This window comes from Puma concolor, chromosome B1 (assembly GCF_028749965.1).
Source record: "Puma concolor isolate L17-30 chromosome B1, mPumCon1.1.hap2, whole genome shotgun sequence".
In the NCBI taxonomy this organism is placed as follows: Eukaryota; Metazoa; Chordata; class Mammalia; order Carnivora; family Felidae; genus Puma; species Puma concolor.
The window spans coordinates 49746691-49772577 of record NC_141670.1 but is presented as its reverse complement, the minus strand read 5'-3'; the positions used below and the strand labels follow the sequence as shown (position 1 = coordinate 49772577).

Sequence of the window (25887 nt, the reverse complement as noted above, 5' to 3'; positions counted from 1 at the left end):
TTGCATACAAGACCCAGAATTGGCTACCTTTGCTTGCTCAGTGAGAGACACCTGCCTATGAACTGATAAAGCCCAGTGCAGGTAGGCATTCGGGCCATTCTGAACCAGAAATAAGATAAAGATAGATAGATAATAGATAGATAGATAGATAGATAGATAGATAGATAGATGATAGATAGGTGATAGATGATAGAGCTCACCAAAAATTTACCAACATGCTGCCCTCCTCTTTGGGTCCTTATGAATGAGCCCCAGTACTTCCCTTCCTCATCTGCTTCCTTCCCCTGCCTCAGTCCTTCCTGATGCCCACAAGCAGCTGAGAGCAGGCAGCATTTGAGCAACTTACCCTGCCAGTTCTAGAATCCAGATGTATCCAGATGTGCCTAGAATCAACCCACCCTGGCCAGTGAATAGCCAGTTCTAGAATCCAGATGTGTCCTTGCGGGTCCGGCGCTCTTGAGGCTCGTCCTGACTCTGTACCGCCAGCTTTCCTGGGATCCTGAGCCCCTCACACTGTCCCAGCCTCAGCTGTCTCCGCTCCTTTGTGCCTGTAGCTCCAGCACTGGCTTCTGTTTTGGTGCTTGCATCCTGCCTGCCCTTCCCAGCTCTTCCCCTCGAGGCTGGGCCCTACAGTCCTGCTTGCTGACTGTCCCATGCCTGAGATGCCCTCACCCTGCAGGGTGTGGATGACACCTATCTGGCGAGCTCAAGACTCACCCTGCCTGGTGGCCCTGTTGCTGCACCCAGACCCCCTACTGAGGGCCCTGTCTTACTGTGCTATAGCTGCTATAACAAAATACCATGGACTGGGCAGCTTACACAACGGACACTTATTCCTTACAGTTCTGGAGTCTGGAAGTCTGAGATCAGGGCACCGGCACGGTAGGCTTCTGGTGAGGGCTCTCTTCCTGGCCTGCAGGTGGCGTTCTTGCTGTGTCCTTATATGGTCTCTTTCTCTCCTTCTGAGGACTTTAAGCACATCATGAAGTCCCCACCCTCATGAACCTCACCTAAACCTAATCACCTCCCAACGCCCCCAACGCCATATGCCATCGCGTTGAGGTTTAGGGCTTCCACGTGAATTCTGGGGGAGACACAAACATTCCATCCACAGTAGCCCGTATTCTCTTCTCTTGTTAAACCTCCTAGTGACCATTCCTCAGTCACCACCAAGCAGCCTATTTGTGCTTTCCTCCACTTCAGTGACACCTCACTCCTGCCTAGATCTCTTCCTTGACACCAAAGGAAGCCACCCAGCCTTGGATACCTGTATTCGTGTCCTGTGGCCACCTGACAAAGTGCCACACTTTCTCACAGTTCCGGCAGCTACAGGGACCAAATTAAGGTGCCAGTACGGCTAGTCTCTTCTGTAGACTCTGAGGGAGAATCCACTTCATGCACCTCTCCAAACTTCCGGTGGCTGCTGACAGCCCTCGGTGTTCTTACTCCTGGGGCTGCATTATTCCAATGTACACCTCCATCTTTACATGGCCTTTTCCTCCTTGTGTCTACGAATGTCCTCTTATCTTTATAAGGATGCCAGTCACTGGGTTAAGAGCCCACCCTAACCCAGTAAGACCTCATCTTAACCAATTACATCTTCCGATAATGTCCAAATAAGGTCACATTCTGAGGCTCCAGGTAAACATAAATTTTGAGAGGACACTATTCAACCCACTATGACACTCCAATTTTTAAGTTATGCTAAAAAAACAAAAACTACCCAAAAGAGTTATTTTGTTCTTAATCCTGCCTGTGGCTTGCACACTCAATTCCTTGAACAAGTGCCTAGGGTATGTAAATAGGTAAGGTGCCTGCCCTCCTGAGGCTCTCAGAATAATGGAAGAGGTTGATGAGTGTCACTGCATTTTATGGTGATGATTAGTATAGTAGAGATAAAAGCAGCAAACTTTATCCAACTGGGAGTAGAAAAGGCTCTGGGAGGGCTTCTTAGAAGAGGTGTGAATTGAATGATGATTAAGACAATAGTTATGGAAAGACAAGGCATTCTAAGAGGGACCAGTTTGACCACAATTCTTGAGGCAATCCTTTCAAGATCTCTTAAAGGACCTTACAGTTTTCCCACAGAAGTAAACTTAGGTCGCCTGGTGTTCTGGGTTGGGGTTGCCAAGAAGTTCCTCCATCTATCTCTAAGTGATTGGCCCCTAGCAGATGGCCCCATTGAACGAGAGCCATGCAGAGCCCTTTGGAAGACCAAGCATTGTTTCCTGGACCATCCCTCTCTTTGCAACCTCACATCCACAGCCAGTCACCAATGTGAGGGTGTTTATTTGACCAACCTACATGGCTGTCTTCAGTGTTGGCACAAACCTTCACTGATTGCTTTGATATGGAGAAGACTGGAAAACCACAGGGCCTCCCTTGCACAGAGGGAGCTCATTATCAGAGGTGACATTGCAGAATTTCTGTTAAGGCTGGCAGTAGCACCATGCCTTCTCCTCTCCCCTCAGGCACCAAACCACACCCCAACACTTGTTTTCTCATTATGGTTGACCTCATTCATTGGCACAACATCTGCACTTATGTATGGCTGGTGACTCCCATATCTGCACTTCCAGCTCTCTCTTGGTGGGCCCCAATTCCAACAGCCTTCTGGGCATCTCTGCCTGGAGGTCCCTCAGAAACCTCAAACAGTATGAGCTGAAGCTGCTCTCCTCAACAGTCACGATGTAAATCTGCCCTGTCGTGGTCACTTCTCACTGCACAACTGCTTGGAAGAGTAGATTACATACGCTTGTCCTCAACATTATTCTCTGTACCCCCAAGAGGGTAACAGAAACTCATTCTCTATACCCATGCATCTCCTGGTCATTGGGGTGTTAAAGGACACTGTTATGGACTGAATTAGCCCCCTGTCGCGGATTCATATGTCAAAGTCCTAACCTCCGATGTGACTGTATTTGGAGATAGGTCTTTTAAGGAGGTAATTAAGGTTAAATGAGGTCATAAGGGTGGGGCCCAAATCCAATAGGACAGGTGTCCCTCTAAGAAGAGGAAGAGACACCAGGGATGTGCACACAGCGAACAGACCACACGTGGATGCAACTAGAAAGCAGACATTTGCAAGCCAAAGAAAGAGGTCTCGGTAGAAACCAACCTTTCTGGCACCTTGATCTTAGAGTTCCAGCCTCCAGAGCTGGAACATAAATGTCTTGTCTAAGCCACCAGGCCTCAGTATTCTATTATGGCAGCGTGAGCTAACCAAGACAGACCTGCCTGGGATTTGTCTGTTCTGGGTTGCCATGGGGCCCCAGAAAATGGACAGTTGTTAGTTTTCTCCAGGACCAGCTATATAATTCACAGGGCCCAGTGCACAATGAAAATGTAGGGTTCCCTGTTCCAGAAGCAGGAAAAAAAAAGCTGTTTTTCTTTTCTTTTCTTTTTCCTTTTCTTTTCTTTTTCTTTTTCTTTTTTTTTTTTTTTTTGTGTGTGTGTGTGTGTGTGTGTGAGAGAGAGGGCAGCAGAGAGAGAGGAAGAGAGAGAATCCCATGAGGGGGAGAGAGAAAGAGAGAGAGAGACAGAAGCAGGGCTCATCCGAGGTGGGGCTTGAGTTCACCCGATGTGGGACTCAAACTGATGAAACATGAGATTGTGACCTGAGCAAAGTCTGATGCTTAACCAACTGAGCCACCCAGGCACCCAAAGCTGTTTCTTTTCTTCTATTACCTCTTGACCTGTCATGCTGGTTTTTATTTGCTGTTTACAATAACGATACCAGGCACAAGGATGCTCCAGCATGAGTGCAGATCCTTCTGGAACTGACTGGATCCTGATGTCCCTGTTGGGGCAGGGGCCCCTGGGTGGGGGTAGGAGACTTCATCCCAGGCTGGCGGGAGGTGGGCATGCACATAGACCGAGGTGCCAATGTCCTATCAGACTTCACTTACAGAGCCTCAAAGAAAAATCATCAAAAGTTCAAAATGGTTACTGCAGAGCATAAAGCCCCAGTACAGTCCCCTTCTGAGCCTGGAGCCCTGTGGGACTGCACGGGGAACGTGCCCCGAGGCTGTCCCTGGTTCCCTCCTGTGTCTTGGAGCCAGGAGAACCCTAACAAAGGTGTGCATCACTTTAAATCATAAAGCTCTGGTGATAACCTAATTGTTACACATTCTGGAGGAATATTAGGTTCCACTTTTTTTTTAAGTTTATTTGTTTATTTTGAGAGATAGAATGAGCAAGAAAGTGCACATGTATGAGCAGGGGAGGGGCAGAGAGAGACAGAGAGAGAAAATCCCAAGCAGGCTCCACACTGTCAGAGCAGAGCCCAATGCAGGGCTTGAGCCCATGAACCATGAGATCATAATGTGAAACCAGTCAGATGCTTAACCAAGTGAGCCACCCACGCACCCCTAGTCTCCACTTTTAAATTCATTTTCTGTTAAAGTCCCATGTATCCAGAGCTCAGCAAATTCAAGCCAGCTCTGCAGACCCCCTGAAAGAAGACCCCCCTCTTTCTCGTGGTGCTTCTATCAACAAGCTCACTTTGTAGTTTTATTTCAGCCCCATCCATTCCCACACTGTGCCCTTAACACGATCTATGACTTCTGATACCCGCCCGCCTCCCTTCTTCCCGTGTCCCTGGCCTACATGAAGACAAGGCAGTACCACGGCGTGGGGCAATGAAAGAAGTGTGGACTCCTGGAGCAGGGTGGCCGTGAGCTGGTTCCTTAATCTCTCTAGTGCTGCTATTTTCTCCTACAAAATGGTGATACCGTGTGCCTGCAGGCTTGGGAGGATCACCAGGGGAACTGCATGGCATCTGGCAGTGTTCTAGTGCCTGCCCCTCCCTGGCCCCGTGGGTCGCCCTCCCCCCAATGGCTCAGATGCCACGTCACTTCCTGCTCTCCCAGCTCCTGACTAGTCCTCCTGCCCCGTGGGCTGGAGTAGAGCCAGTGCACTCCAACAGTGCTCCCCTGCCAAGACAGGGGACAGGTGCTCTATGCCGTTTTGTGCAAGGGAGGAAACGTGGTAGAGCCCGCAGGACCCTCAGAGCCTGAGCAGCCACAGCCTGCTATTGTGCTCTGCCACCTTCGCGAGCTTCTTCGTCTAAAATGGGCCTAATAATTCCTACTCCACAAGGTTGTTGGGAAGAGCGAATGAAGCAACTTCCGGTAAGAGAGGAGAATGGAGTTTGGCACACAGCAGGTGCTTAGTAAATGTCACCTCCCGCCCTCCTTCCCCCTATAGAACTTGGAGTTCAGCTAGTGACTGACTATCCCAGCAGTAGGTTTTGAGGACGATGTGCTGGATTAGGGGACACAGGACCCCAATTCATCCTTACTTGGTACTTCTGGCAATCTCTTGACGCTTGTTTTCATCCTTAGATTAGTTTATAAGTACTTGCCCCGCCTACCTCCCCGGGTTAGTTATGTTGAAAATTAAGAGGTAATGGATGCAAACTTTTATACAAAGATAAAGGGTCATTGACACCACCGCCCAAGGTTTCAGCCAGGTCACACCAAACAGAATGCTTAGCTTTCTTCCTCCCTGCCCACACGAGGACCTTCTGGCTTGCAGGCATCGCAGGTATGCCAGATGCATTTGGGGAAGACAGCCTCTGTGGTCAGTCACATCTGGAGCACCTCCACTGAACTAGCACGTGATGGCTTTTTTTCAATTAAGATAAAAGACAACTGTGGAACAGAGGGCTGACTCGGGGCCGGGGAGTGGGTGGGGAGGCAAAGTTCACTTGCTGTGCTGGCAAGAAGGCTGCAGGAGGTGTGTGTGTGCAAGCCTCGTAGCCCAGGACATGGCCTAAGGCAGACGTTAATGCACTCATCATGTATTATTAACAGTATTACATACATTAACACGTTATTAGGAGTCAGCCCTCAGTACTGAATCAGAATCCAAGTTTGAATGTCTACATGATTCCTGCCGAGCAGCCTGACTCCAGCCTGAGTTTATGATGGGGAACTCACTATCTTCAAAAGCTTATTCCATGTTTGTATGTCGATGTTTAAAAAAAAAAAATTGTTCAGTGCTTTCCATCCTTTTAACAATACCACGGAACGGTCAAGAGCCGGGAGCTCTGGAACCAAACTGCCCAGGGCCCAAAGTCAGTCTCCTCCCTCTATTGGCTGTGTGACCTTGTGAGTTACCTAACCTCTCTATGCGTCAGGTTCCTCGTTTGGAATCTGAGGATAATCGTAATATTTATCTCATAGGGTAGTTACGTGATGGAGTCTTTTAATGTGACGGGCACTTAGAATAGTGCAGACACATAGTAAGTTCTCGGGAAATGCCAGTTATTATTGTTACTCGATGATTTCTTGTCTCCTTTGTGAAAGTATAAAAGTTGAAGAATAATGAAAGCACATTAAAAGAAAGTACGCCAGGCAGAGAGATAAATGAACTGTTTGCATAAACATGAATTAAGAGAGTCACACTCAAGGAAGAATTGTTCCCTGTTGAGAACAGCAAACATCTGGAAGGAATTAAATGGGGGAAGAGGGTGGGTGGTGGTGGTGGTGTGGGCTGAGAACACACTGTGACTGTTGGAAGGAGATAATTCATTTTTGGGGTGGGTAAGTGATCCCGAAAAAGGGAGGCTGCTCCAGGCTTCTACAGTATGATTTGGTGCCCGGAGAGGATGTACCCCTCCAAATAATTTCTGTTCTAAGTAGCCTGGGTACCTAAAATGTCTAAATCATTCCTTTGAGCTAATGCATTCCCTTGAAAAGGCCACCTCTAAAATGCACATATACTAACACAAAAAATAACAAGGTGCTATTTTACATCTGTGAAATTAACAATATGAAGATCCGTGAACACCCCGTTGCACTGAGTATCTGGCACTGAGTATCTGGTACATTTAAAAGTCTATAATGTGCCTGTAAATACACACAACTTTGGGGGAAGTGATTTGGCCAGAGTGTTTTAGAATCACAAAAATGTTTATACCTTTCGATCTACTAATCCAACTTCTGGGAATTTGTTGTTAGGAAAACTTTCAAAACAAGGAGAGAACTTTCAGCATTTGTTTTGCTGTGATTGAAAACAATTTTTAATGGTAAGAGAATGGGTAAATTACCACACATCCCCTTGCTGGGCTCTACGGGGCCACCAAAATTATAAAAGACAGACAGAAGGATGGGAAGATGTTTATGAAATAATCATATTAAGAGGAAAAAAACCAACTCAGAAGTCAAATTGTAAAGATTGGGGATGCTTAGGAAAGAAGCAAGAGAAAGAAAACCAGTGTGCTTTGTTGGAGGCTGTGGGAACGTGGAAGAATTTTTTTCTCTCTTTTATTTGGGTGTCTGTTTATACTGGTTGTGCAATGAACAATAAGAAAAGACCAAATGAACTCTCAGGGATGGGGTAGCTGACTGTCAACCACACCACATGGGCAAGTTTCAGCCCAGTTTTCTGGACAGAGAGAAGGGCCCTAGGGCTGGCACGTTCTGAGAGGAGGGCTGATGGGCAAGGCCAGGGCCCTCCGAGGGCACAGGGCACCCATCAGGCACATGTGTCACCTGCAGAGGGAAGGAGTCATCGGGGAGCCGGCAGAGGGTAGGAGTGTTCTGTTGCTGCTTCTGGCCGACCTGAAACTCAAAGCAAGTAGGTTGCGCTGTTCCCCTCAGTCACTCACAATTCAGGTTTCAAACCAGAATTTGCAAAGCTCAGAGTGTTCTTACTACATCTGATAAGCTGCAGTGTCTCTCTGAACTCCAGGGGCATCATGGGCAGGGACTGACACTAAATTACCAGGCTTTCTGTTTTCCAGTCACCCTGTGTCTAATACTTGCCAACCAATCTGGGTCGAATATGGGACACACACTGGCTTTAAAATCAAAGCCTGGCCTATGATGATTTCTTAGGCAGACAATTCCTGTGGTTGTGACTGGGTCATGAATTCATTTCCCCAGAGCCTCAACTTGTATTGACAACTCTGTAGCTCAGCTTCCAGAGCACGGAGCAGTGACATGAACCATTGGACCAGGAGGCAGAATGCATGCCTTTGGGCAGTTCACTTATACTCTCCTGGCCTCAGTCTTTCCATCCGTAAATTGGGGAGGTTTTTCACCAAAGACTGCATAGACCCAAATCCAATGACCGAAATCCACAAAGCCCAGATGAGGCTAAACAGGGCCCGGTTTGGGCCACATGAGAAGTCTCATGCCCAGGATGAAGGAGACGATCCTTCTACCATAATTTGTCCAGTCTGTCCACACCTTGGAAAAGCACACTTAGATAAAGCACCACCCCTAAGGGGCTGTTGACACCCTGGAGTGTGTGCAGAGGAGGGCAGCCAGGATATATGGAGGGAGGCTTAGAACCTAGTCATGAGAGAACAGATGAACGTAATACAGATTTCAAACCAGAAGTTTTGAAGTTCTGAAGAGCTGTCTTGTGGGAAAAAAAAAATGTTTCACTAACTCCACATGACCCCAAAGGGCAGGACCAGTGGATCGAAACTACGGGAAGGCAGATTTCCAGTCTGAAGCGAATGCAGAACATTCCAACAGTTAGAAGTAACTGAAGGCAGAAAAACGGGTATAAGCAGAGGCTGGATGCCAACTCGGCATGTGATCTTCTTGGAGATTAAAGTTCTGGGTGAGGGAGACGTTGAGATGGGGACTCCAAGGCCCCACCTAGTGCTGTGGGTCTCTGAACCTAATCTGAAGTGACTAAGCCCCTCCAGAGCGGCCACCACAGATGCTGTGCGCCTCCAGAAGCATCACCGAAGGATGACTCAAACACGTGAACAACCTATCCGCCCCCTTCCCACCTGAGGTTCTGGGAGAGAGCTATCCTATCCCAAGTTATCTTTGTCTGAACAGGCTGCGGACAAAGTTCCTTGCTCTCCCCATTCCAAGATTTCCAAGGCAGAATTCCCTCTGTGCTTCATCTGCTCCCACCTCCTACTCTGTCCCACGCTAGTTTCCATTTCTCTAGTGTGCAGAGCAGAGGTGGGTACAGCCATGGACAGTGCACAGCAGACAAGCAGCATCCCTCGACTTCTGGGGTGTGTGGGGAACCTGAGTCAGCAGAGTCCACAAGCCTCCAGGAGACACCAGATGCTAGACTGTAATTCTTAAGATGCACAGCCTTCCCCTTACTCTTGTGAAATAGCTGCTTATAACCAAGAAAAGGGAGCCTTTCCAAAAGGAAAGGGTGAAAAGTCACTGAGGTAGGTTGTTTGCTTGAGGAGGGAAATAGAGGATTTGGGGGAAGGGTTTGAAGGAGGCAGAGAAGGGAGGGTATGAATAGAAAAGCATCTGTACCTGGGGCTCTTGGTGCAGCAGGGGAGCAGGGGTGAGGGATGGGAGCCTGGACTCAGGAGGCTGGGAAAGACAGTGTTGCCTAGAGCCTGGCTGAGTCCCCTGCTGGTGTGCTCCCTTCAAACAGTTCTGGGGCACACTTGTAGGGAAGCACCCAGCTTCTGGAGCAAGCAAGCCCAGAATTTCCTGGGTTGGAATTCTGGCTCCAGGACTTACTTGCTATTCTACTTTGGGGGGATTTTAACAGCTCTGACCCGAAAGGGGGATAATAATAGTACCAGCTTCCTAAAGTTGAGAGGATAACACTCAATATATCGGGGCTAGCCACGTGAAGCTGCTGATATCTGGCCATTTTCGACATACAGAAATGACCATGTCACGTGGATCGACCTCACCCATATGGTGAGTTGAGTACGACTGCTCTGCACCTTAGAATTATCTTGGGCTCTTTTAAAAATGCCAAATCCCAGGTCACAGCCCAGACCAAGTGGATCACAATTTTTGTGGGCGGGACGCCTCACCAGGTGAATCTAATGGGCAGACCAGTTTGGGGGCCAGTGGCTTAGCACCGTGCGCGGGATCTACTTAGGCACTCCACCATAGCCACCCTCTGCTTTCCCTTCACTGAGGGCCTACTGGATGCTAGGCTCCGGCTGGGCCTGCCTCCCGGGACCCGGGACCCGGGACCCTCCCAGCGGAGCTCATATCTCCCCTCCCCCACCCCTCCTCTGCAGTGTCCAGGCCGCGGAGCTCCCCCGACGACCTGAAGGTGCTGACCCGGAACGTGAACCGGCTGAACGAGAGCTTCCGGGACTTGCAGCTGCGGCTGCTGCACGCTCCGCTGCAGGCGGACCTGACCGAGCAGGTGTGGAAGGTGCAGGACGCGCTGCAGAACCAGTCGGACTCGCTGCTGGCGCTGGCGGGCGCGGTGCAGCGGCTGGAGGGCGCGCTGTGGGGGCTGCAGGCGCAGGCGGCGCAAACCGAGCAGGCGGTGGCCCTGCTGCGGGACCGCACCGGGCAGCAGAGCGACGCGGCGCAGCTGGAGCTCTACCAGCTGCAGGTGGAGAGCAACCGCAGCCAGCTGCTGCTGCGGCGCCACGCGGGCCTGCTGGACGGGCTGGCGCACAGGGTGGGCGTCCTGGGCGAGGAGCTGGCCGACGTGGGCGGCGCGCTGCGCGGCCTCAACCGCAGCCTGTCCTACGACGTGGCCCTGCACAGCACGCGGCTGCAGGACCTGCAGGTGCTCGTCAGCAACGCCAGCGAGGACACGCGCCGCATGCGGCTGGTGCACATGGGCATGGCGCTGCAGCTCAAGCAGGAGCTGGCCGTGCTCAACACCGTCACCGAGGACCTGCGTCTCAAAGACTGGGAGCACTCCATCGCGCTCAGGAACATCTCCCTCGCCAAAGGTACCTGCCTGGCCCGCTGGAGCCCCAGCCCGTTAGCTGCCTGCCCACCCCCCCCCCCCCCCCCCCCCCGCCGCTGTGCAGGCTTTCCTCCTGCGCACCCCTCCTCCAGGGCTCGGGAGTCCCCCTCCCTCCCCGAATCCACTCGCCACGGAGAGGCTAGGCCCCTTTATTAAATCTTGCCCTCTAGGACCCTGGAGCTTTTACGCCCACAATTTCCTGGCTTAGGTCGGTCTCTCCCCTGGGTAACCCTAACCCCCCTCCCACCTCCCAGAGAGCACGCACAGTGTCCACACCCTTGGGCAGCAGAATGGCCAAGGGTTGCTAATGGAGGACTGGGTCGCCAGAGCTTGGATGTGCCCGGGAGGGGGGGTGGGGAGCCTCCAAGGGTTTCCCGCAGGGGGTGAGGCAGCAGGCTCAGGCCAGGAACAGGCGCCTCCAGGGTCGTGGTGTTCCAGTGTTCCAGTGGGACAAGGAATTGGCAAACCCCACATTTGAACTCGGCCTTCCAGGCTGTTACGTATATTCATCCAGGCAGAAGAACACGTTGAACAATGTGTTAGCTTCATTTAGAACTCTTCAATATAATGGCAAAAATGTGTGGGCCCCCATTGGTACTCTTGCCCCAGCCCACAAACTCTAGAACCTTTAGAGTCAGCCTTCCTCTCTTCGAAGCACCCCTAACTGCCCCCTACCCACCTCACCCCTTCTCCTTCCTGCTGCTGTCTGCCCTGCACGTACATCACTGTCAGAGGCGCCTTTCATGAAATGCACTTTTCCCACATCATCTGCCCCCCACCCGGACTCAGGACTCTCCTGTGGCTCCCCGGGTTCTGCCAGATTCAGTACATACTCTTAGCCTGACAGTAGGCAATAATAATACCACGCCGAAGACCAAGTCTGTCAGGTACCATGGAAGCATGCCTCCTATGACGTCTTTTATTTTTAAATTTTTATTGAAGTATCGTTGACACACAATGGTACGTTAGTTTCAGGTGTTCAACGTAGTGATGAGACAACTCCGTACCCTAGGCTGTGTTCGCCGCAAGTGTAGTTACCATCATATAATGTCTTTGAAAAACAACAGTACACTGAGATTCAGGAACCTGCTTACTACTGTCTCTCGCTAGGAGGTGATGGAGGCGGGATTTGGACCCACGCTTTTCTGATCCCAGAGCTGCTGCTGTGCTTTCTATCACACACCTGACCCCAGCTGTCTTCCCGGCCTTCTCCTCTGCCTGTTCCCCTATACCAGAGGTTACAAACAGAACTGTCTGTAGGGGCAAGCTCAGCAGTGCCAACGAGTGATGTGACCTTGGTGGCAAGTAGTTGGGGCTATGATAGGTCCACCGGATTTGGGCCAGGCTGGAATGTGGGCCTGGCTTTGACAAAGTCTTCCCATTTTACACAAGAAACCAGAAACGTGGAATGTTCTAGAAATGTTTAACTGTCTAACTCTGTGGGCCACATACGGTCCATAAGCAGCCAGTTTGTACCCCATGCCCTGTGGGAAGCATCCCGTCCAGCGGGACGCGTCTTGTCACTGCCCCAGAGACACGGCCCACGCTTCCCACCTCCTTAGCTATTCCTTCTACGGCAGTGCCTCCTTCCTCCTCTTCCTCCTCGTCATCCAGATCCCCCTGATCCTCCATATCTCACTCAAGCCCGCCTCTTCCAAGAACGCCACTGGCCCCTCTAGCTCACTGAAGTCTCCTCCCCTGAGCTTCTCCATTTAGCAGAGCAGAAAGTGGTGACGATGGAGCCTTCCATTTGCATGGTACCTTCCAGTCCACAGAGGGTTTTGAGGTGCATTATTTTGCTTTAAAGTGGGTCCCAAGACCAACTGTGAGGTTGGTTGAAGGCAGCCTTTATTATTTAGTGCAGGGTAGGATTCCTGCAGGCAAACAACTGAGGCTCCCAGAGGAAATGCCTGATTTACACAAGGCCACACAGCTGGTAATGATCTGACCCAGGACGTTTTGTTTTCAAACCATTTTAATAAGGTACAATTTACATGCTGCAGCGTTCACCCACTTAAGTGTATAATTCAGTGATCGGGCCAGGATGTTTAACCCGCTGCCCAGTGCTCACCACACTGCGCTACACCCCAGCCCCTGCCTCTGTGCCCCCCTGCACCCCCCCCAGCACCTCACAGTGCAATGCACATGAACTCCGTGAATGTTTGCAAAGCGACTGTTGGATCTTGAACCTGGACAGTCAGAGCGTTGGTTTTCTTGTCCTGGGTCACTCAGGCTTTCACTTCCCAGAAACCAAAGGAGGGCAGGAGGTAGAATTTATTCTTCCAAATCCACACCCCTGGGATTTTAGTTTTTCCCCTCTTCTCTTTTCCTTGGCCTTCTCTGCCCATAGCCACCTGTCAGGTACTTTCTAACAATAGCAGCTGTACTGAATTATGACCTACTATGAGCCAGACGTGGTGTCGACACTCATTCTCTAAATAGACATTAAAGACTGCTAATCCTCACATCCTGCAAAAGGGTATGATTGTCCCTATTTCATGGATGAGAAAGTTGAATAACTTTCCCACTCTTTCTTATGCAATTGGCAAGTAGCAAAGTCCAGGTCTGAATGGGGATCTTTCTGGTTCAGAAATCATGTTCTTGTCACTGACCATCCTGCTCTCTAGGGAGGAAAGATCCCAGCTCTGAGCAAAAAGGGAGAAGAGAGTTGTCCCTTGGACTCCATCTGGGGGTGTTTGGGGGGAGTCCCTCCCCATCCCTCCCCCCTTCCTCCCTCTTGCAGTCAGTAGACACCACCATGCTTCCTGCTGGCACATCCTCCTGGGCCTCTTCCAGCATTTCACATCCTGGTTCTTCAATGTGCAAGCCTACTCTCCTTGGCTTGAACCGAAGCGGCTGTGGGGCATTCATTTGTGAAGGTTCTTCCAGTGGAATCCTCCAAGTAGTCTTTCTTTGGTTCTTAAACTAAGATTCACACTCTGTTCCCTGGAACTGAAAGTTTCATCTCAGTCCTGCCCAGCCTGCCTTCTAGTCCTCAAGCTTTGCCTTCTCGATGGGCTGCTGGCTCCTCGGAGACGAACACCACTCAGTCCCTCTGGCTCCCAGGATCACCACCGCATCCAGTATCTCCCTTTTCCATTTCCCTCTCTCGTGGTTGCCAGGGTCCCAACTGGCATGATTAGAGAAGATTCTGTGTGGCATATCTGATGTAATCGCCATTCAACTTTAAAGGTTTTTTTTTTTTGAAGTTTATTCATTTTAGAGAGACAGAGAGTGAGTGTGGGAGGGGCAGAGAGAGGAGGGAGACACAGAATCCGTAGCAGGCTCCAGGCTCTGAGCTCTCAGCTCAGCTCTCAGCTCTGGGCCTGATGTGGGGCTCGAACTCACCGACTGCAAGATCATGACCTGAGCCAAAGTCAGACGCTTAACTGACTGAGCCACCCAGACGTCCCATCGCCATTTAACTTTAATGAGACAAAACTCTACCCTGGCTTTGGGATAAGAGGTGTTTTACTGGCTAAGCTTCTATGCATTTCCATACTGCTCTCTGGAATGGCCTTTCTGCCTTAAGTTTGTCCAGTTCCTCTCTTAGTCTTTAAACACACACACACACACACACACACACACACACACACACACACACAGTCACATTCACACACACACTCACACTCTCCCCCTCTTTGCCCTTTCCTGGTGCAAAATCTACAAATACTCAACTATGTATATTTTTCAACTATGAGCTTATTTATGTTATTCTTGAGCTTGACCCCAAATGGTTTTCATTCTCTCACTTCGTTATACAGTTTTCTCTGAACTTTGTCTCCGGTTTGTCTTTTGTGTACATTCACAGCAGTGCTTTTTGTTTTCTGCTTTGGATTTTCAGTATTAATCATGTCTGTTGAAATCTGTCTGTGGTTTGCGAGAAGCAGAGAACTTAAATGATCAGAGAGAAAAGGCATACAGGAGTGAGGAGATAACCAGAGAGTGGGGGGCATCCCAGGAGGGGTAAATGTAACTAGTGAGGGGGGCATACAGGAGGGGGAAGATAACCAGAGAGGGCAAGTGTACCAGAAGGGGGGAGATAGCCAGAGAAGGGACATACCAGGAGGAGGAAAGGTAACCAGAGAGAGGCCATACCAGGAGGGAAAAAAATAACCAGAGAGGGGAGGCATACCAAGAGGGGGAAAGGTAACCAGTGAAGGGGCCATATAGGAGGGGGAAGATAACCAGAGAGGGGAGGTATACCAGGAGAAGGGAGAGAAACCAGCAAGGGGGGGGGGGCTCTACAGGGGTGCGAAGGGGTGAGCGAGGCAGGAAGGCAGGACTCTCCACCATATTCAGATGGCCTGTTTGCTAGATGGAAGGTTATAGAATCGCAGAATGTTACCCTGATAATGGGCTCTGTAATCATCTAGTCCACTCCTCTTGTTTTACAGTTGAGGACCTTGAGGCTCAGAGAGGGGAAATGACTTGCCCAAGTCAAATCCCAAGCGGGTGGCCCCAGCCAGGACTCAAAAATGCATCTCTCAGTTCATGAACACGAGTTGGCAGAGCAGATTTATCTGTGAGCCGCTTCTTAAACATGCTGTGTAGTAGGGAGTCCAGTTCCAGCAGTGTTATAAATGGACGACGTGATGGAGCGAGGCCATGGGTTCCGGGCTCCAGCTCTGGCTTCTCATGCATAGGGACGTGTTGGAGGTGACAAGGTCTCTGTGAGCAGGGTGATAATGTAAATAGTGTTCCTGCTCTACCGAGGACTGGGAAGCACGGACTGTGTGGCGGCTCCCCGGGAGGGCTAGATGGCACTGTGTCCTGTCACCTTCCACGCCAGCCTCTCTGCTGGAAAGGGAGTGGAGAGCATGCACTTGCATCCGGCCTGGCCCGCCACCCCTTAGCCCATGACACTCAGACGAAGGCTGGCCTTACAGGCTGGGCCGGAGCCAGGGGCAGCACCTGCGCCTCTGGGCCAAGCCCCCCCAAGCCAGGAAACACGGCTAACAGTCCTTGCCCTGGGCACACAGTGAAGGAAGTGGGAAAGTGTGCAAAACTGTAAAGGTAATAGAGCTGAGAGCCCAGTGCCCACCTGACATCAGGGGGTGGGAGTGGGGCAATTAATTGGGGGACTCCACCTTGGTCAGCCGCCCTGGGATTAGCGTGGTGCAGGGGGTGGTGTTTATGGATTTGGGTTGCTGTTCTGCTGGCTTCAGGCCCACTTCATCAGCTGGAATGATAATTTGTTCTTGGCAGGGATCTGTCCAGATTCCAGCACATGCGGGTCCCCCACCCCATCACTCAAACCAGGATCCGGGAAGGGAGGACGGATTGCTTTTCCCTCTCTGTTGGCTGGTTCCCAGAAGAACCCTGGTGTTTCTCCCAAATGCTCAGTCACACATCCTTCGTTTGTTCTCGAGATGTTTCCAGCTGGCACAGCTCATGGGCAGCCCCCTTGGGGGCAGAACTGCCCTGGGGGCAGTGTGGGAGCACAGGACTGGACTGGTGGGCAGGCCCCAGGAGGGGACTCCAGACACAGGGCACAGGGCTAGAGGGTTCTCTCCCTCCTCCTCCTCCTCCTCCTCCTCCTCCTCCTCCTCCTCCCCCTCCCTGTCCCACCTGTAGGAGGTGGGCTGAAAGGGAAGCTGGTGCCCTGGACCAGAAGCAGAATGGAGGGGGCGCCGGAAGCGTTTTCACAATTGTGGAGAAATAGACCCCCCTCCTCCTTGTCCCAGACTGCCTCCATGCTCTGGCCTGCTCTAGTGAGAGAAAGGATGAGCAAGTCACAGTATAAAGAGTCAAGAAGTTAAAAAGCTCAGCTGGGTACCACTAGGACCGGTGATAACCATAATGGCTTTTACAACTGCCCAGAAGTCGTTCATAGAATCTGTACGGTATGCCAGGTGCCCTGTGAGGTATAGGGCTGTAGAGAGCGGGGCTCCGGCCCTATAGACAGGCCTGTCCTCCTTGGGGACCACAGTGCAAGATGAGTGACAGGGTCCAGTGAGTGGGCACAAGGTGGCCTGCCCAGGTTCAGGGGTGCTTCCATGAGGAGTTTGTGCACAGTGATGTGTGAGGGGCCTTCCAGCTCTGAGATTTGGGGGCTCTTCCCTCGTGCCCTGAGAGATCAGAAGGGTGTGCTTGGAGGTGAGCTCCAGGCCTGAGAGGGACAGGACTCCTAGAAAGGGAAAGATTTGGTGGATGTCTGGGGACACATGAGAATGGTTTTGCGGAGGTGAAAGAGAGCTCGCATCTGAAAGCATCAGGCTGTGAGTTTGCAGAAGGGGTCAGGTGGTGAATGATTTGTAGGGGTCTCTAGGAGAGGGGCTGTGGCCCCTTGTGCTTTGAGCACAGAGGTTGTGAGTTCACTGGATTCTGACAAGATCAATGGGACAGCACAACAGGTTTTAGCCCTCAGACAAGGAGGTCTTTACAAGGTTGGGTGTGAGACCCTGATGAGGGTGGTGGCAATGAGGAAGGAGGTAGAGAATGACATGGGATTCACCTTGATGACGAGCCTTGATGAGCAAGGGGGTTATGGGGAGCAGGGAAAAGAGAGGAGTCAAAGCAGGCTCAATTTTTGGCCTGGATTCCAGAGAAAATGATATAATGTCAGAGCCCAAGTGTGCATTATCCACGGGGCAGCAGTGATTTGAAGAAGCACTTGGTCGTTGGAGCTCCAGGAAGCCTGGCCCCATGAGACTCAACCACTGACCACAGTTTAGGTCCTTCTGAGTCTGTGGGACCAGTTCCACCTAAGGGCGTGACCAAGGCTTGAAAATCAGCGCCCATCTTTACGGTCCATTCCAACTTCCTCCCAGTTCATCTCTAGTAAAGGGCCTTACTAACCACTTATCTGTGTCTTAAAAAACTACACCTGTGTGTAGGATGTCTTCGGCCCTCTCCCTGAATGGGCCAGCCAAGCGTGGCAAGGTGATTTTGGGTGCAGCTCAGAATGACTATGCGAGGTGATCTTGGAATTGTTCTGATGAAGCATTGTGAAAGTGGGGATACAGATGATGAGGATGGCCTTGCCACTCAAAGGTTACCAAGCCCCTTTATAGCCCGTGTGTCATGTCATCTGCTTACTCCTCACTACAAATGTCTGGGGAAGGAACTTTAACTTAGATTTTCCAGGACCAGGATCTGAACTTAAGACACTCCATGTCCGTACTCAACCCTTACCTTCCAAATGATCGCTGCCACCCTGATGCCCTACCGTCCCGGATCATTCCCTGGGCAGCATCCTTCTTTGGTGAGAATTACTCTTGGGAAGATCCACGTGTTGAGTCACACCCTCAGCAGAGCAAATAGAGCAAATTGTGGAGTGTTCAACGCGTTGCATCCTTGACCTGATCAGTTCCAGGCGCACTGTGTTCCAGGTGGGGAGGGTAGGAGGGCACAGAAGAGTGTACTGGGGGCAGGGGGGAGGGGGTCTCGCTCAGGGACAGCTCGTAGAGTGCAGACATCCAGGTACCTCTCCGTGTCCCTGGCTGCAGCTCTGACCTGACAGAGAGACTGCTGGAATATGGGGTGGAAATCTCATCCGCTCCTTCCACCATGCCTCTCCTTTGCTGTATAATCTCAGATGTGTTCTTAACAGATTCTATGTCCCAGTGCTGTCACCTGAAACCTGGGATCAACATGGCCAGTCTTCCTTTGCTTTTCTTCATAGAAGAGAGGAAGATGGCCACAAAACGCGGTCCCTTTAAGTGATTTGCGTGTCATGCGTGCATTTTTAAGTTGTTGACTGCTTTTTTCCTGTGTATGTGCCATCGAGTTATTAAACAGCTGTCAACTTGGGTTAGGGTCTGATGATGGTGCCAACTTTTGGAATGTATCAGTACATCTCGGTCTTGGCTGCCTGGTTGTTTTGTACGTATTAACACCCTCTGATCTCATTCATTCATCAAATATTTATTGTGCAATCCATTGCTGCTGTGTTGTGAGTGTGCATGTTTTGGTTTCCTGGGGCTACCATAACAAAGGACCACAAAGTGGGTGGCTTCAAACAACAGAAACCGATTCTCTTGTAACTTTGGAGGCTGTAAGTCTGAAAGTCAAGGTGTTCACAGACTCATGTTCCCTCTGTAAGCGCCAGGAGACAATTCTTCTTGGTCTCTACCTGACTTCTGGTGGTTGCTGACAATCCTTGGCATTCCTTGGCTTGTAGACACTACAATCTGCACCCCCCCCTTCACATAGCACTCTCCCCATGCGTCTGCTGTGCTTTATCTTCTTATAACAACACCGGCCATTGGGTTAGGACCCACCCTCCTCCAGGACCAGTCCCTCTTAACTAACTACATCTGCAAATGACCCTATTTCCAAATACGGTTCCATTCTGAGGTTCCAAGTGGACATGAATTTTGAAGGGACACTCTTCAATTCGCTACAATACGGATTTGGCATTTTCCTGGGTCTTCTTTTTCTTTCACAAGGCAGCAAGAGGAGGGAGCTTAGAGTCTGGCTCTTCACAGCTGGGACAGGGATGCCAAGAATGAAGCTGGCAGTTGTGTTGGGAAGGAGAGGACATGTACATCTGTGAGTCCAGGACAAGGCAGTGTGAGATAAGTGTTGAGTGGCACCAAATATGCCCGTTCAGATGGGCCATGCCCACCCTCAGCAGGAACGCTGGCTCAGAGAGGCTCTGGCCAAAAGTGAAGTGATGCGCAAGCAGCCTGGGGTGGGGGGGGGGGGGTGGGGACAGGCGGGCATAGGAGATCGATGGGGAGCACAGCAGGCTGGGGGGGTGGTGGGAAAGTCTAACTGCATTCTGGGAATGGCAAGCCATCTACTGTGATAGGTGAGGCCGAGGGGCAGGGCCAGACAGACCGGGGTCGAAACCTGGGCCCCTTTTCTTGCCAGCTGGCCGTGTGGCCTCAGACGAGCAACTTCTGTAACTGTTGTTCTAAGACGATATGCGCAGCATTGTTGTGGGTACTGAATCCGGTCACATGTGCTGGAATCCCCGCCACAGTGGAGCCTGGCCCTAGAAGAAAGTCCTGCTCAGGAGCAAATAGACACCCCTCCCTGCCCCCAGATGCCCAAGCCAGATGCTCCACTTCCCCCAACCTCACCTATGTTTAGTCAAGGTCTGTCTGTTCTACCTCCACACGGCCACTCTCATCCCTCCGGACCACCACCTCCCACCTGGGGTGCAGCTTCCTCATGGCCTCCCCGCCTCTGCTTTCCCTCCCGTCCTGATCCATTTTCCAACATGGCAGCCTGAGCCGTCTCCCTTGTGTGCAGACCTGATGACACTCTTGTTTTCCCTCAGACCCTGTTGCGGTTTCTGGTACCCTCAGGGTCAAGTCCAACACTTAGGCCATAACTCCAAGAGCCCCCACTTTTGCACCCTCCTTGTCCAGCATGTGCCCCCAGCTGCTAATCCCACCATGGCTCACATGTCTCTTTCTTATCTTCAAGCTCTTACAAGGATGGTTCCTCCTGCCTGGAGCTCTCCCTGTCATTCTGTCTCTGTCCGTCCGGGCTGCTAGGACAAAATACCCCACACTGGGGGCTTAAACAACAGACATGTCTGTCTCACAGTTCTGGAGGCCGGAAGTCAGATCAGGGTGTGGCACGGTAGGGTTCTAAGGAGAGCCCTGTTCCTGGCTTACAGACGGCCACTTTCTTGCTGTGTCCTCACATGGCAAAGGGAGAGGGAGAGGGAGAGGGAGAAAGGACACCTCAAGCACGAAGAAGGGGATAGGGAGCAAGAGTGCTCTCTGGCGTCTCTTCTTGGGGGCCCTATTCCCATGACCTTATCTAAACCTAATCACATCCAAAGGCACCACCTCCAAATACCATCACATTGAAGATCAGGGCTCTGACGTATGCATTTGGAGGCGGGGGGGGGGGGAGGCGGAACAGAGACATTCAGTCCATAACATACCTCCACTCCTCTTTTTACTTAGCCACCTTCTGTTCCTCCTCGAGATTTCACTTTGGATATTACTTCTTCCAGGAAGCTTTCCCTATTTCCCCTGCACACACACAAGACTGGGCTAGGTGGAACCCTCCGTGCTTCCTAGGCATAGTGCTGACCGTTTCTCTCTTTAAGAAGGAGTTTTTTTCTTCCTCTATAGGTGGCCTATTCCACAAGCTACCCTCTAACCTTGGTGCCATCTTGTAACCCTTTCAGGACCTCCCGGCCCCAAAGGCGATCAGGGGGATGAAGGGAAAGAAGGCGAGCCTGGGATCCCTGGATTACCTGGACTTCGAGGTAACTGGGAGGCCCCGGGAAGGACCTGGGCATATCAGGAAGGAGAGGGTGCCCCCATTCTGTTCCTGACCCTCCACCCTCTCATTGGTATTGGTGAAGGGGCCCCCGGGAGAGCCCCCAATCCACCCAGCTTCAAATGCCCTGCTGTGTCGAGACACTGATGCATTGCTGTTATCACAAGGATGGGGCAAAAACTTCTTCACATAAAGTACCAGGATCTGAAGGCAAAGGGGGGCATGAGAGGCTCACAGCTTCCTGCAGCCACTTCTCAGCCCGGGACGCAGAGTTCACATGACCAGGGCCTTTGGCAGGAATCGAGGGTGTTCCACAAGCATGCTGTGTGTCCTCAGTGTGTCCTGAGCCACTGGGCACCCGATACTCCCTCCTCCTTGCTGATTCTGCCCAAATCAATGAACACGCTAGTGACAGGCCTGAAGATCCGGTGGCTGATGGGGAGGATGTTTTTTGGCCTTCTGGAAAGAGTGTGTTCTTCTCAGACTCCTTGTCTCAGGACGCTTCTGTTCTGTTACTTTCTCAAACTTGGCCTCCCAGACTGTTCGCTTCTGAGCCTCTGCTGTGAGCGGCATTTCCCCGGGAGAGTGCAAAGTCTTCTCAAGGATGTAAGAAAAGGGGAAGTTTATCTGGGGAAAGATGTATGTTTTGTTTATGTCAGGAATTCCATCTTCAAACCATCTTCTTCCTAAATCTTGAGGAGGTTGCACACAGGAGAGGGGCAGAAGGTAATAGGAGGAGAGCCCACGGCCTGGCCTCTACTCCTGGCTCACCTCCAGGGGAATGCCCCAAATTCAGAACTGAGGATGCCTAAACACTCACAGGCCTGCGGAAACTCTTTTTCTGCCTTATTAAATTATACGATGGGGAGCCCTGGGCAGATCCCATACTAGATTCAGAACTCTGTGGCAATGGGGCCATTGGACTCCACACAGGTATCTCGTGTTAGGAAGGAAAAAAAGAAATCAATCAGCCCTTCTCTGAGGTACCACCATCCTCTGGGCCGTTCATCCTCCTCCAGACATTTGATGTGAGCTCTGGAGAAATCATTACTGGAAGACAGGTTTCTCCGTGTCACGCAAAGAGACCAGAGAAAGCCAGCCCACATTCAAAGCGGGAAAGAACAAGTAATCAGTTAATTAAGAGTTCTCTGCTTTACAGAGATAACTGTGGGCTTAGGTCAGGCCTCTCGGGGAGCAGGGCTCTCACTGGGTGAAAGTATTTGTTGATTCTGGCTCTCCATAGTGACGTGCAGGCAATGGCCACGGGACCTCGTGGCTGGGAGCCCCGGGGCCTGATCTGGCAGCCAGTCATCTCTCCCATTTACTGGCCTTGCTGACTTTCTTCCTCCTCCTCAGCCTATGATCCCCTTTGCTCTACCTCCCTGGGGTTTACAGCGGGGAAGGGATCTTTGTGGGGTTTTTTGTTAAAGAGAATGGGGAACTATTTCATCTGCCTCTTACCCTAAATACCAGTAAGCCCTTTTCATCCAGCATGAGATAAACCTGATTGACCACAAGCTATTCAGTTCAGGAAGACCAGAGCTCAGATCCTGCCCCCAACACTCTCTGCTGTGTGACCATGGGCAGGTTACTTAACCTCTCTGGGCCTCAGTTTCCTCATTTGTAACACAGGTGAAATAGTACCTCGGTTGATTGTGAGGATGAAATGAGGTACTCTATGAAAAGAATCCAGAACGGTGTCTGACACATAGAGAGTACTCAAAAAACTGTTTGCTGAGTTGAAATCTCCAGCACAACTAGAGGCAAAGGGACATCTCCCAAATGCGGTGGGCACCACCACCATTACTCACAATAGAATTGGACCTTCCGGGGTCAGGGGCCCAGCCTAACTGGCTAAGAGGCGCCAGTGGGGAAGGTTTGTGCTGACCTTTCGAACACTGTTTTTGCAGCCTCTCTAACTTCACTGAGAAGAATCAGTAAGGAAAAGCCACAGGAGGACGCGTGGTTGAGGGTGATGGCCGGGCCAGATGGTGACCTGTAAAGGCCCTCCAGCTCTGAGTCTGAGGCCCCACAACTTGTCCTGTGTCTCCCCAGGTCTGCCAGGAGAGAGAGGAACCCCAGGGCTGCCAGGCCCCAAGGGTGATGATGGGAAGATGGGAGCCACAGGACCAATGGGCATGCGCGGGTTCAAAGGTAATAGCAAACCTCAGAGCACCTGTGTAGCCTTGCTCATCGCTAGCCCCTGGGCAGCAGCACGGGCACCGGAGCAGATGGACTATCTTTGCATTTTGGCTCTGCCATTGACTAGCTCAGTGACCTTGGGCAAGTCACTTGGTCTTGTTAAACATTCATTTCTTTTTTTTTTTAATGTTTATTTATTTATTTTGAGAGAGAGAGAGAGAGCACACATGTGTGCACACAGGGAAGGGGCAGAGAGAGAATCCCAAGCAGGTTCTGAGCTGTCAGCACGGAGCCTGATGCAGGGCTTGAACTCATGAACCGCAAGATCACGATCAGAGCTGAAACCAAGAGTCGGATGCTTAACCGACTGAGCCACCCACGTGCCCCTCTACATTCTTTTCAAGAGTGAGCAGATTTCCATGGTAACTGCAGCACAAGATGAGGAAATCTGATGCTGTGTCCCCAGTCTTAACCCTCTCCCTTGTAAATATGAAAACGAAGAAAAAGTACTATTAATCATTCCTACCCCGTGTCTAGGATGGTCTCTTAGTCTTGGATCACTGAGAACTTTTATTCTACTTTCTGGTGATTAAACAGGCTGAGATTTTTCTTCCTTTTATGATCTACATTTTAAAAAAATGATTTTGGGGTGCCTGGGTGGCTCAGTTGGTTAAGCATCCGACTTTGGCTCAGGTCATGATCTTGCAATTTGTGAGTTCAAGCCCCACGTCAGGCTCTGTGCTGACAGCTCGGAGCCTGGAGCCTGCTTCAGATTCTGTGTCTCCCTCTCTCTCTGCCCCTCCCCTATTCACGCTCTGTCTCTTAACAATAAATAAACGTTAAAAAATTTAAAAAATAATATAAAATTAAATTAAAAATTTAAAAAATGATTTAAAAAATTTTTTTTTCAACGTTTATTTATTTTTGGGACAGAGAGAGACAGAGCATGAACGGGGGAGGGGCAGAGAGAGAGGGAGACACAGAATCGGAAACAGGCTCCAGGCTCTGAGCCATCAGCCCAGAGCCTGACGCGGGGCTCGAACTCACGGACCGCGAGATCATGACCTGGCTGAAGTCGGACGCTTAACCGACTGCGCCACCCAGGCGCCCCTAAAAAATGATTTTAAAACAGACTACAAAAGCAGCCTATGCTTGTTGAAAGTATTTAATAATACAGAAGCAGGTAAAGTGTAATGTATAAAGTAAAAAGCGAGTCCCCTGCCCCATAGCCCCTTAAGCTATTATTCTTTGGAATAACTACTGTAAACATTTTGGAGCATATCCTGCCAGAACTTTTTCTAAGCATATTTATATTTACATATATGGTTGCCTTTGTTTTGGGGTGTTTTTTTTTCTTCAACACTTGGATCACATTAGGCATCCATCCCTGGAACTTGCTGGCTTGCTTTTTTTTTCACCAGACAATATGCCATAGGCTTCTCTGACTTGCAGATTTTTTTTTTCAATATATGAAATTTATTGTCAAATTGGTTTCCATACAACACCCAGTGCTCATCCCAAAAGGTGCCCTCCTCAATACCCATCACCCACCCTCCTCTGCCTCCCACCCCCCATCAACCCTCAGTTTGTTCTCAGTTTTTAAGAGTCTCTTATGCTTTGGCTCTCTCCCACTCTAACCTCTTTTTTTTTCCTTCCCCTCCCCCATGGGTTTCTGTTAAGTTTCTCAGGATCCACATAAGAGTGAAACCATATGGTATCTGTCTTTCTCTGTATGGCTTATTTCACTTAGCATCACACTCTCCAGTTCCATCCACGTTGCTACAAAGGGCCATATTTCATTCTTTCTCATTGCCACGTAGTACTCCATTTCTTTATCCATTCATCAGTTGATGGACATTTAGGCTCTTTCCATAGTTTGGCTATTGTTGAGAGTGCTTGACTTGCAGATATTTTTATGGAGAGACTTGGAATGGAATTCCCTGGTCACTTTAGTGCCCTCCCCCTTTTGAGTGGTGTCAGGACCTTCTACTTCTTTGTAGAGTGAGATGCTAGCTTGGAAAAGGGCTCTATGGTTTCAGAGCTCTTTCCTGAAAAGGAAATTCTACAATTCCCTAGAAGCTCTGCCTCATGTTTTATAGCCTCCCCCACTGGGAAATCTGCCTGACATATAACCTCTGTCCTCCCTGTGTAACTGAAGTCCTCCCCCAGCTTTTCCTCTAGTGCTTATTAAGACAAACTTGGATGCGTACTTCTAAAACCTCGGAAGCGTCGGACTTTGGCTCAGGTTATGATCTCACGGTTCCTGGGTTTGAGCCCCACACCGGGCTCTGTGCTGACAGCTCAGAGCCTGGAGCCTCCTTCTGATTCTGCGTCTCCCTCTCCCTCTGCCCCTCCCCAGCTCACGCTCTGTCTCTCTCTCCCTCTCAAAAATAAAAACATTAAAAGAGGTACCTGGGGGATTCAGTTGGTTAAGTGTCTGACTCTGACTCAGGTCCTGATCTCACTGCTCGTGAGCTTGAGCCCCACGTTGGGCTCTGTGCTGACAGCTCAGAGCCTGGAGCCTGCTTCCGATTCTGGGTCTCCCTCTGTCTGCCCCTCCCCCACTCACACTCTGTCTCTGTCTCTCCAAAATAAATTAAGACATTAAAAAAATAAAAACATTAAAAAAAAAATAAAACCTTGACTACGTAATAGGAGTATCTTTGCCCTGTCTTCTTCCTGCTGAATACCACATACTCTAGTCTGTGCTGGTAGACTCTACCCTTCTACACTTTAGTTAGGGAACGAAACTTCTTAGCTGGGCCCCCCGATCTCCTTCTTGGGGTGCCCAGAACATGCAGCATAATTGACTCAAGCTCTTATCTTTCCTGCCATACCAGGCCCTCCGGTGCTGTAGGCTCCTGCTGAGAGTTTCTC

At 50.5% G+C, this 25887-nt stretch overlaps 1 protein-coding gene across 2 annotated transcripts in view; it reads left to right on the top strand.

Moving 5' to 3' along the window:
- The window catches only part of SCARA5 (scavenger receptor class A member 5), a 127146-nt gene that overhangs the window by 64858 nt on the left and 36401 nt on the right, over positions 1-25887 (top strand). For both annotated transcript variants that reach the window (XM_086703760.1, XM_025921986.2), the window contains exons 4-6: positions 9983-10657; positions 20774-20854; positions 22924-23022. In XM_086703760.1, coding sequence (XP_086559886.1) covers positions 9983-10657; positions 20774-20854; positions 22924-23022 — 855 coding nt within the window. The remainder of the gene's footprint in view (positions 1-9982; positions 10658-20773; positions 20855-22923; positions 23023-25887) is intronic.